Raw genomic sequence first — 17,210 nt, forward strand, 5'->3', positions numbered from 1 at the left:
AGGAGGACCCAGCCAGCCACGGGGAGTGGTGGAAATCTTGGAAGGAGCCCTTGTAAGGCCACGAGGGGTGCTCATAAGAGCAGGAAAACGCAGTTGGAGAGGCGGAAGAAGTACCTTTTTTGCTCCTTGCTCCTCTTCCACACCATCACCGATCACCACGTAGACAGCTTTTCTGCCGAATCTCTGCATTATCCTCTCGAAGCAGCTCTCCTTCCCTGCAAGCACACAGGAAGGGAAGAAAAAAAGCTCTGTGAGGACCCAGATTGCAGCCAATACCCGCTCATTAAGAGCTCGGTGCCTGCAGCTGTGCTCCCAAAGGCCCGGTATTCATCATTTCGTTCTTGAGCAAACTTCTGAGGTCAGCACTGTTGTCGTCCCCCCGTGAAGGACGATGACAGCCGGAAACACAGTGAGGGTCAGTAGCTTGCCCAGGACAACACAGCAGGAGGAGGCAGTGCAGGGCTTAGAGCAGGCTCTGGAGTCTCTGCAGCTGTCCGATGTAGAAGTGGCCATGGACGCACAACCATCTGAATCCACTTGATACCGCTGCGCTGGAGACTGTTTTTTGTTTTGCTTTGTTTTGCTTTGTTTTGGTTTGAGACACTGTCTTGCTCTGTCACCCAGGCTGGAGTGCAGTGGCGCCATCTCAGCTCACTGCAACTTCCACCTCCTCGGTTCAAGCGATTCTCCTCCCTCAGCCTCCTGAGTAGCTGGGATTACAGGCACGCATCATCACACCTAGCTAATTTCTGTATTTTTTAGTAGAGATGGGGTTTCACCATGTTAGCCAGGCTGGTCTCGAACTCCTGGCCTCAAGTGATCTGCCCGCCTCGGCCTCTCAAAGTGCTGGGATTACAGGCATGAGCCGCCGCACCCAGCCAGGTTAACCTTTTTTTAATTTTTATTTTATTTTTGAGATGGAGTCTCCCTCTTGTTGCCCAGGCTGGAGTGCAATGGCCCAGTCTCGGCTCACTGCAACCTCTGCCTCCCGGGTTCAAGCGACTCTCCTGCCTCAGCCTTCCGAGTACCTGGGATTACAGGTACCCACCACCACGCCCTGCTAATTTTTTTGTTTTTAGTAGAGATGAGGTTTCACCATGTCGGTCAGGCTGGTCTTGAACTGCCTGACCTCAGGCAGTCCTCCTGCCTTGGCCTCCAAAAGTGCTGGGATTATAGGCGTGAGCCATCACGCCTGGCCATCTTAACCATTTTTTTTTTTTTTGAGACAGAGCCTCTCTGTGTTACCCAGGCTGGAGTGCAGTGGCGCGATCTTGGCTCACTGCAAGCTCTGCCTCCCGGGTTCATGCCGTTCTCCTGCCTCAGCCTCCCGAGTAGCTGGGACTACAGGTGCCCGCCACTATGCCTGGCTAATTATTTTGTTTTGTATTTTTAGTAGAGACAGGGTTGCACCGTGTTAGCCAGGATGGTCTCAATCTCCTGACCTCGTGATCTGCCTGTCTTGGCCTCCCAAAGTGCTGGGATTACAGGCGTGAGCCACCGCGCCCAGCCCATCTTAACCATTTTTAAGTGTATAGTGCATGGCCAGGTGCGGTGGCTCATGCCTGTAATCCCAGCACTTTGGGAGGCCGAGGCAGATGGATCACCTGAGGTCAGGAGTTTGAGACTAGCTTGGCCAACATGGTGAAATCCCGTCTCTACTAAAAATACAAAATTAGCTGGGTGTGGTGGTGCGCACCTGTAATCCCAGCTACTCAGGAGGCTGAGGCAGGAGAACCACTTGAACCCAGGAGGCAGAGGTTGTGGTGAGCCGAGATTGCACCATTGCCCTCCAGCCTGGGCAACAAGAGAGAAACTCCATCTTAAAAAAAAGAAAAAGGGTTAAGATGGTGAAAATTTTATATTATTTAATATTAACCACAATTAAAATTTAAAAAAGAGATTCGAAATAAACCTGCAAAAGTACTTGACATATGCAGGAAAAATGGGAAAAATGAAAAGACAGTATATCTTGTTGAAAAATATTCAACAACCATTTTGGCCCTTATTACTATAATTTTAAAATCAAAAGGCACTTTTACATAATGTTTGGCCCTAGAACTTCAGTAAAACCAAAACTGTTTCAAGAAAATGCTGCCAAAGTACTGTAAGTCATTTTTTTTTTTTTGCTCTAGAGAAAAAACAACGGAAAAAGTTTCTAATTAAAGATATTTTGGCACGGTGGCTCATGCCTGTAGTCCCAGTACTTTGGGGGGCTGAGGTGGGAGGATTGCTTGAGGCTGGGAGTTGAAGGCTGTAGTGAGCTATGATCTCACCACTGCATTCCAGACTGAGTGACAGTCTGAGTCACTCAGCTATGGACTACATTTCCCAGCTTCCTTGGCAGCTACCCGTGGCCACATGACTAAGCTGGGGCTAACAGGAAGTGAGTAGAACGTAATGTGCATAGCCTTCTGAGCTTGGCCTTCAAATATCAGACCCACTAGAATGACGACAGGCTAGGACTCTGATTTGACCCCATACATGAGAATAAAACCGTAAGGAATGGTGGAAAAATAAAACGGGAGAGACCTGGGTTTCTGGATATCTTTGAGGACAGGGTCACCCCACCAGCCTGGATCACTCACTTCTGTCTGTTCTACTAGGGAGAAAACAGCTTTGACTCTTTTGCAAGCCCTTGCATTTGGGGTGTGTTTGTTACAGCAGCTTTGCCTGTATCTGAACTCATACAGACACTTTGGAAAACTGTGGTCCTAACCAATTTCTTTAGAAGCAGAAGTTAAGGCATGTGGTCTGTGGGGGCTGTTTTGGGGATCTGAGTCATGGCCATAGGCTAATTCCATTCATTTCCCCAGTGTCATGTTCCTTAAACATCCCATTCCCAAGATGGAAAGCTAACCCTACCCTCCATCCCTGTATTACCCCCAAGGTGTGGCTTCTCCCTACCTGTCTTGGTTGCACTGTAGATGTTCTCAATAGGAAACACAGACCCCAGGCCATATAGCAGGACTTTGGCCAGGGCAGGAATTAGTTGAGTGGTGGTGACCAGCACATTGACACAGTTGGGCCTAAGGACAAAGGAGATTGTGGATCAGAACTCAGAGGGACCACAAGGCCAGCCTCCTCCTGCTGCATGAGCCTGCAGTTGGCAGGAAATCTGATAGGTTTGGAGGCTGTGGCTGTCATCTTCAGGCATGTTAGGGCCCAAGGATTCTCAGGCTGTTCCTCTCTAATAAGCCTGAAGCTGCCTGACATGGTGAAATGTAGTATGGGGGGAATAGTAGTATGGGGTGAATACTTTTCTTATATAAAAAGCAAATGTTTATTGCAAGGGCCATACATTTAAATAGTTGCAGGTAATGTAAATGAGAGATACGGAAAAAGTGTAGGCCAATAGGGAGAGGTGAGGACTGGAGTAAGCTGGAGCCTGAATGCCAGTTCTCATCTTTTGGGAGAATTCAGAAACCTGGAAACCTGTTGGGCCCTGAAAAGTCTCTGCAGCTATTAGCTCAGCTATGCTCTTAAGGTATCCACTGAGCCTTGTGCACTTAAGCTTTATTAAATATTTGGGCTGGGCATGGTGGCTCATGCCTACAATCCCAGCACTTTGGGAGGCCGAGGTGGGTGGATCACCTGAGCTCAGGAGTTCAAGACAAGCCTGATCAACATGGTGAAATCCCATCTCTACTAAAAATACTGAGGCTGAGGCAGAATTGCTTGAACCTGGGAGGGAGAGATTGTGGTGAGCCGAGATCACGCCACTGCACTCCAGCCTGGGCGACAGAGTGAGACTCTGTCTCAAAAAAAAAATTGGAAAGTGTGCAAGTGAGAATTTGAGGAGTCCAATTCTCCTAAGTGTGGACATGCAGGAGCCACCACTGTCTACTCCAAGAAAGTTCAGTGTCACAGAGGAAAACAGGGGCTGCCACTTGCCGGGAGTTGATGAGGTTTAGTGCCTTCAGGGAGTGGGTCAGCCAGAGGTCTGTGAGAGCTTCCAGCTCGGCTCGGAGCTGTAGCCAGGTCTCCCTTTTGGGAGCACCTATCAACCCTGTGGACAAAGGAAATAAAGATGTAGTCATCATACTAGAAAGATCTGGGGGACAAAGGTAGGGAACAGGAATCTAGCTACTGTACCCTGAAGGTTAAAATCAGATGATATCCAAAGTAAACTTCAATCCAGTGGCTTCTCTTAATATTATCCTGAGATCAATAGATTGATAGATTAATCCATCTACTGACTGATCCACCCATCCACCCACCCACCCATCCATCCATCCATCCATCCATCCATCCACCCACCCACCCACCTATCCACCTATCCATTCACCCAATATCCTTCCATCCACCCATCCATCCATCCACCCAATATCCATCTATCCATCCATCCACCCACCCACCCACCCACCTATCCACCCACCCACCTATCCACCCATCCATTCACCCAATATCCTTCCATCCACCCATCCATCCATCCACCCAATATCCATCCATCCATCCACCCATCCATCCATCCATCCATCCATCCATCCATCCATCCACCCATCCATCCATCCATCCACCCACCCACCTATCCACCCATCCATTCACCCAATATCCTTCCATCCACCCATCCATCCATCCACCCAATATCCATCCATCCACCCATCCATCCATCCATCCATCCATCCACCCATCCATCCATCCACCCACCTATCCACCCATCCATCTACCTACCCACCTATCCACCCATCCATCCACCCAATATCCATCTATCCATCCATCCACCCACCCACCCACCCATCAATCTACCCACTCATCCACCCACCCACCTATCCATCCATCCACCCATCCACCCATCTACCCCCACATCCATCCATCCACGCATCCAACAAAAAATTCAGGAGTGCCTTCTAGGTGCTTGATATTGTAATAGGCACTGAATATACAGATATAAACAAAAATATGCAGATTATAGAGCTTATATTGTTATGGTAGAGACAGGGGATTAATAACATAAAAAAAAGATGAACATTTTTGAGTGCCTGTTATGTGCCGGGCTCTGCTTTTAACACTATTTATTTCATTCTCACAATGACACTATAGGTGGACACCATTTTTATTTCTATATTTTTAGGTAAAGAAACAGGCTTTGTGATGTTGACTGACTTGCTCACCATAGGGAGAAAATAATGGACACAGGTCCAGCACCCAGGCAGCTGGCTTCCAGAGCCACCCTGTGGGTATTTCTCAACCTGCCATTCTCTCAGCCTTCAGTAGCTTTAAGATAAAGTTCAAAATCCCCAGCAACATGATCCTGTCCCTACTGAGTTTCAACTCCTGCTGCTGTCTTTCCATTCCAGCCTGGAGGCCTCCTGTTTGTTCCCTGAAACACCAAGTGGTCTCTTGCCCCAGGACCTTTGCACATCTCATTTCAGAACCTGGACCACTCTTCTGACATCTTCTGCTTTTGCTTGGCTAAATCCTTCATACTCTGCATTTGGGCCTCATCTTTTTTTTTTTTTTTTTTTTTTGAGACAAGGTCTTGCTCTGTCACCTAGGCTGGAGTTCAGTGGTGTGATCACAGATCACTGCAGCCTCAGTCTCCTAGGCTCAAACAATCCTGCAATCCTTCCACCTTAGCCTCCTGAGTAGCTGGAACTACAGATGCCTGTCACCATGTCTGGCTAATTTTTGTATTTTTCATATAGGTGGGGTCTTGCTATGTGGCCCAAACTAGTCTTGAACTCCTGGCCTCAAGCAATCCTGCCTTGGCCTCCCAAAGTGCTGGAATTACAGGTGTGAACCTCTGCATCCTGCCTTAAGGCCTCATCTTAAATGTGGTTTGCTCTGGAAGGTCTAACCTGATCTCTCCAGGCTGGGTCAGGTCCCTCTAGTTTATATTCTCCCAACACACTGTAGCTCTTCTTCACAACACTTCTCACAACTCTAATTTTAAGTGTATCTGTGTGACAATGTGTTTGGCATCTGCCTTGGCCATTAGGCTATTCACTCTAGGGCAGAGGGCAGGGACCGAGTCGGTCTTGTTTGCCACCATAGCAGCAGTTTCTGTAGCAGGGGCTGGCCCGTGCTTGGTGCTCAATCAGTATTTGCTGAAGGAAGAATTAATGAGGACAAAATGCTGCCTGTGCTATGGAGACATTGTCTTCTCTACACAGAAGACCCCAGTGTCCAAACTGGGCCCTGTGTCATCTGGACACCGCCAGCTCTCTCATCCTGTCCGGGACCACATGACCCCCACTCCAGCCATGCTGGCCTTCTTTATCTTTCTGAAAAGTGTCAAACTCCTTTGGTCTAAGAGACTTTTCATTTGCTGTTTGTGGTAGACACTGTTAGTTGCCATCCACTATCCATTTTTTCCACTTATAATTAGTAAAAATATAAATACAAAAAGATCTTCTCATTAGTAATAAGAATCCTGATTTTGGCTGGGTGAGGTGGCTCACGCCTGTAACCCCAGCACTTCGGGAGGCTGAGGTGGGAAGATCACTTGAGCCAGGGGTTTGAGACCAGCCTGGGCAAGATCGGAAGGCCCTGTCTCTACAAAAAATTTAAAAATTAGCCAGGCATGGTGGCATGTGCCTGTGGTCCCAGCTATTCTGGAGGCTGAGGTGGGAGGATCACTGGAGCCTAGGAAGTCGAGGGTGCAGTGAGCCGAGATCATGCCACTGCACTCCAGCCTGAGAAACAGAGTGAGACCCAGTCTCAATAAATAAATAAATACAAAGATAGAAGGGGCCAGGTGGGGTGGCTCACGCCTGTAATCCCAGCACTTTGGGAGCCCGAGGCGGACAGATCATCTGAGGTCAGGAGTTTGAGACCAGCCTGGCCAACATGGTGAAACGCCATCTCTACTAAAAATACAACAATTAGCCAGGTGAAGTGGTGGGCGCCTGTAGTCCCAGCTACTCGGGAGGCTGAGGCAGGAGAATTGCTTGAACTCGGGAGGCGGAGGTTGCAGTGAGCTGAGATTGTGCCACTGCATTCCAGCCTAGGTGACAGAGCGAGACTCCGCCTCAAAAAAAAAAAAAAAAAAAAAGATAGAAGGATCCTGAGATCCTGGGCTCCTAACACTGTAGAGTACTCAGCCAGCTTTGGAATGCCTACAGCTCTTGTATATAAGAAAAAAATATATATTTCTATCTGGTTTAAGCCATTGTTTTTCGTGTTATTTTTTGGTTGGTTGTTCTTTTATTTACGCAGTTGAATATAGCTGAACTGATTGACTCTTTCCTTGTACTGGTCATCCCCCAGCTCTGGGCATTTGGTTATCATTATTAGACTCTCATCTAGAAAATTTAGAATACTGAGTTTAAATATCCCTTCCTGAGAGATGGACTCTGGGTCCACTATTCCAAGTATCCCCTGGCCACCACTGCCCACGCTGGGCTCTCTACCATATTCCTCTGTTTCTTCTACAGCTGTGATCATTCTCTGAAATGACTGAATTAAGAATTTAAAGCCAGGTGTGGTGGCTCACACCTGTAATCCCAGTACTTTGGGAGGCTGAGGCGGGTGGATCACCTGAGCTCAGGAGTTCGAGACCAGCCTGGCCAACATGGTGAAACCCCATCTCTATTAAAAATACAAAAATTAGCCGGGCATGGTGGCATGTGCCTGTATTCTCAGCTAGTCGGGAGGCTGAGGCAGGAGAGTCACTTGAACCCGGCAGGTGAAGGTTGCAGTGAGCCGAGATTGCACCACTGTACTCCAGCCTGGGTTGACAGAGTAAGACTCCATCTCAAAAAAAAAAAAAAAAAAAAAAAAAGAATTTAAGTGATTTGCTCACTTATTGATGGTCTGTTTCCTCCACCCATTGAATATAAACTCTTTGAAAACAGGGATCTTGTTTCTTTTGTTCACCGTTGAATCCACAACCTAGGCCTTTGACGATGGACACATGGGTGAATGAATGAAGAATGAATGGATCTTCTTACTGCTACATGTCCCATCTTCTCATTAGTCTATCAACTCTAGGAGAACACATGGCCTCTGGTTTTCCTCTCTCTCTGCACCTTCCCCACAGATCCTTAGCAGGAACCCTCAGTAACAATACAAACTCACAAGGCTCAGCACTTTTCAGTTGACAAAGGGCTTCCCGACGTGCTGTCTTGTGTAACCAGCTGCCCAACCACCCCTACTTTGCTCCCCGCTGGGAAGTGTGCTTCAAGCTGCTTCCTCGGTGTTTTCCTCCAGGCTTGGCCTCCTTCCCACCTTCCCCAGATAACAACGGTGCCGCTTAAGGAGAGCATATGTGTGTCAGAGCCGTTCTGAGCACCTTTCCTGTACGAATTCACAACATCCTGGCAAGAATCCTTGTGTACACTGTGTACATTGCAGACACTATTAGCCACCTACCACTGACGCTGGGCAGCATCACTGGCCCCAGTTTACACACGAGGAGGAAACTGAGGCACAGGGAGGTCAAATAACCTGCTCAGAGCTACACGGGAAGTGGTAGAGGGAGGAATGACATCAGGCCAAGGCCCCTGATTCCAACCCCTGCCTCCTAGATGGTGATTTACTAAGTATTTTCTCCATCCTGTATTTTGCAGGTGTCTTTCTTCCGAGCACACCTTCTAAAACACCTGGAATCGCGGGGATCTGTGGTGATCTCTGGACTGGAAGCCACGGCCATGCACCTGGCTCGTTCTGTGATGCAGGAACAGCTGGGATAGTGAGGGGGACTGGCATGCCGCTAGCTGTGGCCTCCTCACCGTCTGATGCCTCGGGTGCTCTCCTCTCAGCTATGGGTGAGTAGAGCAGCCTGACAAAGCCCTGGCATTTCCTGGGCCTTAACCTGGATGGGGAGCAGATGCTCTCTGTTGGCCAACCCCATCCCTGTCTCCCCTAAGTGAGCCCTCCTGCTCCCCTCCTCCCTCCGTGCAGGGCTGGGTACAAAGGTTGGGACTTGACCAGAGCTTGCTCCTTCACTCCTGCAATCAACACACTCACATCTGAGAGGCCACCAAGTGTGGCCCTGAAGGGCAGAGGTGGTGGAGTCGTCCAGCCTGGGACTCCACTGTGGCTCTTCTGCCTGGGCTGTGTGACGCTGGGCAGGTTACTTAACCTCTGTAATCTCAGTTTCTGCTTTTGAGCAACACCGCTGATAAAACCATTTACCTTACAGGGATGCTGTGACGAGTAAAGGAGCTATTCCATGAAAACGGTGGCAACACTGGCAGAGTGAGTGCTCCATAAACATTAGCTACTGCCAGGACTGCACTTAGCACACGGTCTGCATTAGCACCGCAGCCACGAACACGACAGGAAGTCTGTCCCAAAGAACGGATGGGAAAGCTACCAGGGACAGGGGAAGACACAGAGGAACCCGAGGCTCCCAAGCAAAACTGAGAGCAACTCATGACAAATACCACCATTTACTGAGTGCCTGCTGTGTACCAGGCATGGAGTCATGCCTTTTGTATGCATTCACAATAAATCTCTCAATAATCCAGGAAAGCAGAAGTATTTGTATTCTCCGTTTCATAGATTTATTTATTTTTTGAGATGGAGTTTTGCTCTTGTTGCCCAGGCTAGAGTGCAACCTCCGCCTTTCGGTTTCAAGCGATTCTCCTGCCTCAACCTCCCAAGTAGCTGGGATTACAGGTGCCTGCCACCACACCCAGCTAATTTTTTTGTATTTTTAGTAGAGACGGGGTTTCACCATGTTGTTCAGGCTGGTCTCGAACTGCTGACCTCGTGATCCACCTGCCCTGGCCTCCCAAAGTGCTGGGATTACAGGCGTGAGCCACCGTGCCCGGCCCTCATTTCATGGATTTAAAGACTGAGGCTCATTAAGATGACCGTATGTATGTTGCCTAAGGCCACATAGCTAGAAAGTTGTAGAGCTGGGACTGGAAGCGTGTTCTGTCCAGTTTGAGAACCGGGACTGTATTCTTTCTAGGAATGGAAGGGGGTGGCCCTAGAAGCTTTTGGGGCCAATGTGTATATTGCAGACACTATTAGCCACCTACTCAAACCCTGCCCTTATGGGCCAGTGGTTGGTTCCAGGCACTGTGGCAACCAGGAAGACTCCCAGATGTCTCCTGGAAAGGGTGCAGTATTACCCCCAGTTAAAAACCTCTGTTCTAGAGAACTCCAGAATTCTCTAGACTACGGCTGAGCCAGCCTCGCCTCCAGTGCCTTCAGACTTCTTGTTTGGGGCAATGAGCAAATGTACCTAGTACCTGAAGCCAGGGTGGTCTCTCCTTGGCTGCACTTAGAATTACTCAGGGATCTTTACGACTCCTGATGTCCAGGCTGCAGCGATACCGAGACCATCAGAAACGGAAACTCCTTGGGTGGTTCCAGTGAGAGCCAAGTGTGAGAACCCGTGACTTCCAGGGCTTCTTCAACTTTAATGCCTCCACAGTCACCTGGCGGGCTTGTTAAAAATGTAGATTCTGGGCCAGGCAGGTGCTGCATGCCTCTAATCCCAGCTACCTGGGAGGCTGAGGTGGGAGGATCACTTGAGGCCAGAAGTAATTTGAGACCAGCCTGGGCAGCATAGCAAGACCTTGTCTCAAAAATAAAAAGAAATTTTTTCAGAGCGGATTCTGAGTCAGTTGCCCAGGATGAGGCCTGACACCCTGCACTTCTCTCTCTTTTTTTTTTTTTTGAGACAGGGTCTCGCTTTGTCGCCCAGGCTGGGGTGCAGTGGTGTAATCTCGGGTCACTGCAGACTCTGCCTCCTGGTGACCCTGCACTTCTAACCAGCTCCAGGGGGATGCTGATGTGGTTGAGGACAACAATCTGAGCTGCAAAGACTCAAGGCACAGGTCCTCCCCCATTCCAAGGGGGATTCTGGAATTCCAGAATCCAAGCGGGGATTCCAGGGCTGTGAAAACACAGATTCTGGGCCCGAGTTTCAGATTTGCTAGGCCTGAGGTAGGGCCAGAGACTCTGCATTTCCAACATATGCCCAGGTGATGCTGACACTGCTGCTTGGAGGACCACCCGTGAGAGCCTCTGGCTGTGGGTAAGAGAATTCCGCCCCCATGCCCACCCCGCACCATTTGTGGCCTGAAGGATCTTGGACCAGATGCAGCCTCCATCCCTCAGCTTTCCCACCCCCAAAGTGAAGGTGACAAAATACCAGTGCTGTATTCCGAAGGGTGTCGTCAGGGTTGCATTAAGTGGGCTGGTACTGATTGTGAACCTCTCTGCCTGGCGCCTGGCACAGCAGGGACACAGAATTGACAGCATCCATCCCGACGAGCTTCCCTTCCTCGAGGCCCGAGGCTCACGGTACTCACCGCCGACGTTGTTCTTGTAGGTATTGTACATCTCCTTCACCCGCCGGTAGCGGAAGGCCAGCTTCCTCATCCAGTCCACGCCGCCGTGCACGCCAGAGCCCAGGCACAGGTTGGTTCCTGGGGCTGAACTGTGGAAGCCATCAGCGGAGAAGTTGTACGTGCTGCAGAGGGAGGAGAGGAGGGACGGTGTTAGTGCAGGGGGGTGCAGGGCACCTTCACTGGGAGACTGCAGGCTCTAAGGGACCCACGGGTAGGCTTTCAGGTGCCCATGAGCCCCTCGAAATGCACAGGGTGCTGCGAGTGTACATTTAGGGGGCAGCAGGACCACAGCTTTCATCAGCTTCCCCAAGAAAAGTGGTGTCTTTTTCTCTTACCCGATCCACATCCGTTTGCCTTTTTCTTGTTTATTTTTTAATTTTTATTTTTTTGAGACAGCGTCTTGCTCTGTTGCCCAGGTTGGAGTGCAGTGGTATTATCACAGCTCATTGCAGCCGCAACCTCCCAGCTCAACGGATCCTCCTACTCAGCCTTCTGAGGACCTGGGACCGCAGGCGTGCACCACCACAGTTGGCTAACTTATTTTTATTTTTTGGAGAGATGGAGTCTCTCTATGTTGCCTGGGCTGGTCTTGAACTCCTGGGCTCAAGGGATCCTCCTGCCTTGGCTTCCCAAAGTACTGGGATTATAGGCATGCACCACCATGCCTGGCCCCTTGTTTTGACTTTTAGAAATTATTATTATTATTTTATTTTGCAATGGAGTCTTGCTCTGTTGCCCAGGTTGGAGTGCAAAGGCATGATCTTGGCTCACTGCAACCTCCACCTCCCAGGTTCAAGTGATTCTCCTGCCTCAGCCTCCCCTTCCCAAGTAAGTGGGATTACAGGTGCCCTCCACCACATCCAGGTAATTTTTTTGTATTTTTAGTAGAGACAGGATTTCACCATGTTGTCCAGGCTGATCTCGCACTCCTGACCTCAAGTGATCCACCCGCCTCGGGCTCCCAAAGTGCTGGGATTATAGGTGTGAGTCACTGTGCCCAGCCATGGATTTATTCTTGAAAAAGTGAACGCTGACCATTAACTCAGATGCTACCATGGGGAGAGGTCTAGATGTTAAGAGATGGAGGCCCTTGGGGAGGGCAGGAACCAGTGACCAGGATGGACAGGGGATCTGTTAAGAGCTTGGGTTCCAGAGCCAGGCTGCCCGGATTTGAATCCTGCCCTCCCTGCTGACCAGCCATGTGAGTTTGGGCCGACTGCTTAACCTCTCTATGCCTCACATTCCCCAGCTGTGAAATGAGGATGAAGATAAAACCATCTCTCTCATCTCTCCTAGGGTTACTGTGCACATGCAATGAGTTATCCCATGTCATGCATTTGGAATAGAGCATGGCACAAAACGAGGCATCTCTGAAGGCTGGTTCTTACTGCTAACTGAAAAAGAAAAAAAAAAAAAAACAAGAGGCATTTCATGCTTGGGACCTAGGATATAGTAGGCACTCCATAAATATTTCTTGAATGAATAAGTGGAGAATTTGGTGTCTAAAGAAGAAAACACCCTTGGGCTGAGAATTCTCAAAGTGAGGTACCAAACAGCTCAGCATAAGACAGGCAGGGTTCAGAGGACTATTGCTCTAAATTCCAAGCCAGCTAGCTACGCGGGAAATTTTATAGAAACACAACGATGCTGCTCATTGCCTTGAAAGGAAGACTGCTTCCCAACGATGACTTCATGGAAAGGACCAATTAACCTTGATCTGGGGTTTATTTATTCCATCAATTGAGAAGTCCTGGTGGGGCTGGAGCTTTGCTCCTTGCCAGGCCTGACTGCAGAAGGGATTTTCCAAATGGCTGATTAAAATGAAGCCGGCATCTGCCTGCCGATCACTTCCGATTGTGCCGGGCTTTGAAAGGACTTACAGGGCTCAGGAACAGAAACTTTGATTTCTGTTTTTGCAATAAGTTGGGAGAGACACTTTGGAAGCAGGTACTAAATAAAGTTACAACAACTGGTCCCATAACCAAAACATTATTTTGTCTAATAATATATCTGATGAGCCTAAAGCTCAATGTGGTAATTTTGGAGGAGCACAGATTAACTATGGTTCCGTTTTTATAAACTTTTCCCAGGGGCAGGCTTAGAACATTCCAGCCCACATTCCTCTGGAAGTTGTCTCTTTTTTTTTTTTTTTTGAGATGAGTCTGGCTCTGTCCCCCAGGCTGGAGTGCAGTGGCACGATCTCAGCTCACTGCAACCTCTGACTCCTGGGTTCAAGCAATTCTCCTGCCTCAGCCTCCTAACTGGGATCACAGGTGCTCGCCACCATGCCCGGCTAACTTGTGTATTTTTAGTAGAGATGGGGTTTCACCATGTTGGCCAGGCTGGTCTCGAACTCCTGACCTCAGGTGATCCGTGTGCCTTGGCCTCCCAAAGTGCTGGGATTACAGATGTGAGCCACTGTGCCCGGCCTGAAGCTGTCTCATATTGAGCAATGGGTTACCTGATTCCTGGAAGCCATGTCCTGGAGTGTTTTCCCTAGAAACCAGACACACCACTTACTCATTTGAGAAGTGTTTTTTAAGTATTGGCTGTATCAATTGTTATATTAAAAATATATGCATGCTGGTCAGGTGTGGTGGCTCATGACTGTAACCTCAGAACTTTGGGAGGCTGAGGTGGGTAGATCACTTGAGGTTAGGGGTTCGAGACCAGCCTGGCCAACATGGTGAAACCTTGTCTCTACTAAAAATACAAAATAATTAGCTGGGTGTGGTGGTGCATGCCTGTAGTCCCAGCTACTTAGGAGGCTGAGTCAGGAGAATTGCTTGAGCCTGGGAGGTGGAGGTTGCAGTGAGCCGAGATCACGCCACTGCACTCCAGCCTGGGTGACAAGAGTGAAAGTCAGCTTCAAAAAAAAAAAATATATATATATATATGTGTATGTATGCTAATGAATACAATCAAATATTCAGAGGCAGCTGCCTCCTTAGGAAGACTGCTGGAGGAGAAGTACGTGATACTCTGAGCTTGACTACTGAGAAAAAATTGGTTGTAACATCTCTGGACCCTCGATGGGAGGAGAGAAGCTGAAAGAAAGGCTATTTTCAACATTTTGAGCAGATCTTGGAAGAATATATACCAGACTCTTAATGGTGGTGATTTTGGGAGGTGAGGTCAGGTTAAGTGTGGGATTTTTTTCTGTTATGCACGCATTACTTCAGTAAGCAGGAAAAAAATAGCAATAGATGAGCAGCGTTTAGTGATTTGAGGTGATGAGCAAGAGACTGCAGGGTTGAGGGGTGAGGTTGTGATTTTCTAAACAAATTTTTACTCATTTATTTATTATAGTAGAGATGGGGGTCTCATTATGTTGCTCAGGCTGGTTTTGAACTCCTGAGCTCAAGTGATCCTCCTGCTAAGGCCTCCCAGAGTCCTGGGATTACAAGTGTCAGTCACCACATCCGGCCAGTTGTGATTTTTGAGTTTGAGACGCAAAAGTCCTAGTTCTGGCTGGAGGCAGGCACACCTTGTCCTTATAAGCAGCCCTCCTCTCCCATCCCATTTCCTAGTAGAAGGAGAACTTGATAATCAATCAATCAATCAATGGGCATTTTTGACTCCCCAGATTCCCACCTTAAATCTTGGCCATTGTCATCTGATGAGACGTCGTCAACGTGGATCTGGTCACAATCCTATGGAAAATGTGACAAGAAGAGAAAGAGAGAGAGAGAGAGAACGTGCCTTGTTAATCTGATGTAGCCTTTAAGGGCTGGCTTCATAAGCTGAGGGCTGGGATAAGCACTGCATTGGGAGTCATCAGGCTCGGGTTCTAGTCTGGGTTTGGCCACTCAAGGTTAGATGTCCTTAGGTTCAATCTCATCCTCTTTCTGTTTGGTTTCCTTATAAATGAGCAGGTTGACTGCAAGGAAAGTGACCATACAGTTACTCATCCAAACAGAGATAGTTTTGTAGTAAAGGGGGCTGGTATTATACTAGGGGGATAGGTGCAAACCAGGACTCCCCTAGGTCCCCAGCTTCCCAGGTATGGCCAGACATACGGTCACCCTGGCCATATGGTGGACCTTCGTTGAAGGTGTTCCCGCTGCTTGAAATGCTCTCCTGCCTTCACCTGCTTAGTGAATCCTGTGCTTTTCAAGTATTAGCTCCTGGAGGGACACCTGCTGTGGGCCATGATCTGTGATCATCATTTACTGAGCACTTAGTATGTGCCAGGCACTATCCCCCGGGCTTGCCATTCAACAAACTCCAATGCCATGCTGTTTCCCGTTCAGTTTCCTTGGGGAAACACCTCTCTCTGTGGGACAAGACCATGGGGTGGAGGCCGGGCACGGCGGCTCACGCCTGTAATCCCAGCACTTTGGGAGGCTGAGGCAGGTGGATTGTTTGAGGCCAGGAGTTCGAGATCAGCCTGGCCAACATGGAGAAACCCTGCCTCTACTAAAAATACAAAAAAATTAGCTGGGCATGGTGGCGCACATCTGTGGTCCCAGCTACTTGGGCGGCTGAGGCATGAGAATTGCTTGAACCTGGGAGGCAGGAGGCTGCAGTGAGCTGAGATCACACCACTGCACTCCAGCCTGGGCGACAGAGCGAGACTCTGTCTCAAAAAGAAAAAAAAAAAAAGTAAAAAAGCCGATTCTCCTCTCAGAGCTTCCAGAAGGAATGCCAGTGACACTGATAGGGACTCCTGACCTCCAGAACTGTAAGAGGACACAGGTGTGTTGTTTGAAGCCAGTAAGGGGTGGAAATTTGTTACAGCAGCCCTGGGGAACAAATACACCAACTTTTCAGATTAAGTGAATGCAGCTGGGTTTCTGGCACTTTGCAGCCAAGAGTCATGAGGGATGCCACGTCCCAAGAGGAGCCTACACGATGCACAGCTGCCAACTCCGCCTGCATCGTGAAGTGCACTCATGATAGCCTGATGGGGCAAACATATCATGAGTGCACTTCATGATGCCAGCAGAGCGATATGATGATATGTTGATGGGGTAAAAAGTGTGCGGGGGTACCAGCCCCTGCAGTACTGGTTCAGGGTGCAGGCTCTGGAATCTGACCGCCTGGGCCTGGATCCTGGATCCAACCACTTCCCAGTGTGTGACCTTGAGCGAGGGGCATGACCCTCGTGAACCCCAGAGGCCTGACTGATAAATGGACCTGATAACTGAACCCACTTCCAGATGAGGTGAGGAGAAGTGAGACGCTGCATGAGAGCACTGAGAACAGTGTCGGGTGCACAGTGGGCGCTGCATACGTTAGTTTCTACCACTGTGTTAAGATCTTACACATTTTCCCACATTTTAGTTGCAAGGTGATTTCTGGAGGCAGCTGCCTCCTTACAAAGGCTGCTGGAGGAGGAGAAGCACGTGGGACTCTTGAGCTTGACTACTGAGAAAAAATTGATTGCAACATCTCTGGACCCTTGATGGGAGTAGAGACGCTGGAAGAAAGGGTACTTTCAACGTTTTGAACAGATCTCTTTTTAGACAATTGCACAAGCAAAAAGCTTTTTTTTTTTTTTTTTTTTTTTTTTGAGACAGAGTCTCACTCTGTCACCCAGGTTGGAGTGCAGTGGCACAATCAGCTCACTGCTACCACCTCCCAGGTTTAGGTGATTCTCAAGCCTCAGCCTCTCGAGTAGCTGGGACTACCAGTGTGTGCCACCACGCCTAGCTAATTTAGGAGAGAGGAGGTTTTGCTATGTTGGCCAGGCTGGTCTCAAACACCTGGCCTCAAGAGATCCTCTAGTCTCGGCCTCCCAAAGTGCTAAGATTACAGGTGCGCCTGGCCAAAAGCCTTGAATTTATCTTTGAGAATATAAGCTTTGCAGGCGGATGGTGGGAAACCCCTGCCTCATTTTTTTTCTTTCTTTAAAAAATAGAGATGTTGCCCAGGCTGGTCTTGAACTTCTGGGCTCAAGTGATACCCTGCTGTGGCCTCCCAAAGTGCTAGGATTATAGGCCTCCTCATTAATTT

The 17,210-nt window shown here is 48.8% G+C and overlaps 1 protein-coding gene across 2 annotated transcripts in view; it reads right to left on the bottom strand.

Annotated features, from left to right (window-relative positions):
• Positions 1-17,210, bottom strand: part of LOC105496488 (EYA transcriptional coactivator and phosphatase 2) — a 201,859-nt gene that overhangs the window by 5,372 nt on the left and 179,277 nt on the right. For both annotated transcript variants that reach the window (XM_011766964.3, XM_071079176.1), the window contains 5 exons: positions 14,847-14,905; positions 11,214-11,374; positions 3,892-4,006; positions 2,905-3,026; positions 115-215 (listed from right to left, as the gene is read on the bottom strand). In XM_011766964.3, coding sequence (XP_011765266.2) covers positions 115-215; positions 2,905-3,026; positions 3,892-4,006; positions 11,214-11,374; positions 14,847-14,905 — 558 coding nt within the window. The remainder of the gene's footprint in view (positions 1-114; positions 216-2,904; positions 3,027-3,891; positions 4,007-11,213; positions 11,375-14,846; positions 14,906-17,210) is intronic.

This window comes from Macaca nemestrina, chromosome 15, assembly GCF_043159975.1.
Source record: "Macaca nemestrina isolate mMacNem1 chromosome 15, mMacNem.hap1, whole genome shotgun sequence".
Classification (NCBI taxonomy): domain Eukaryota; kingdom Metazoa; phylum Chordata; class Mammalia; order Primates; family Cercopithecidae; genus Macaca; species Macaca nemestrina.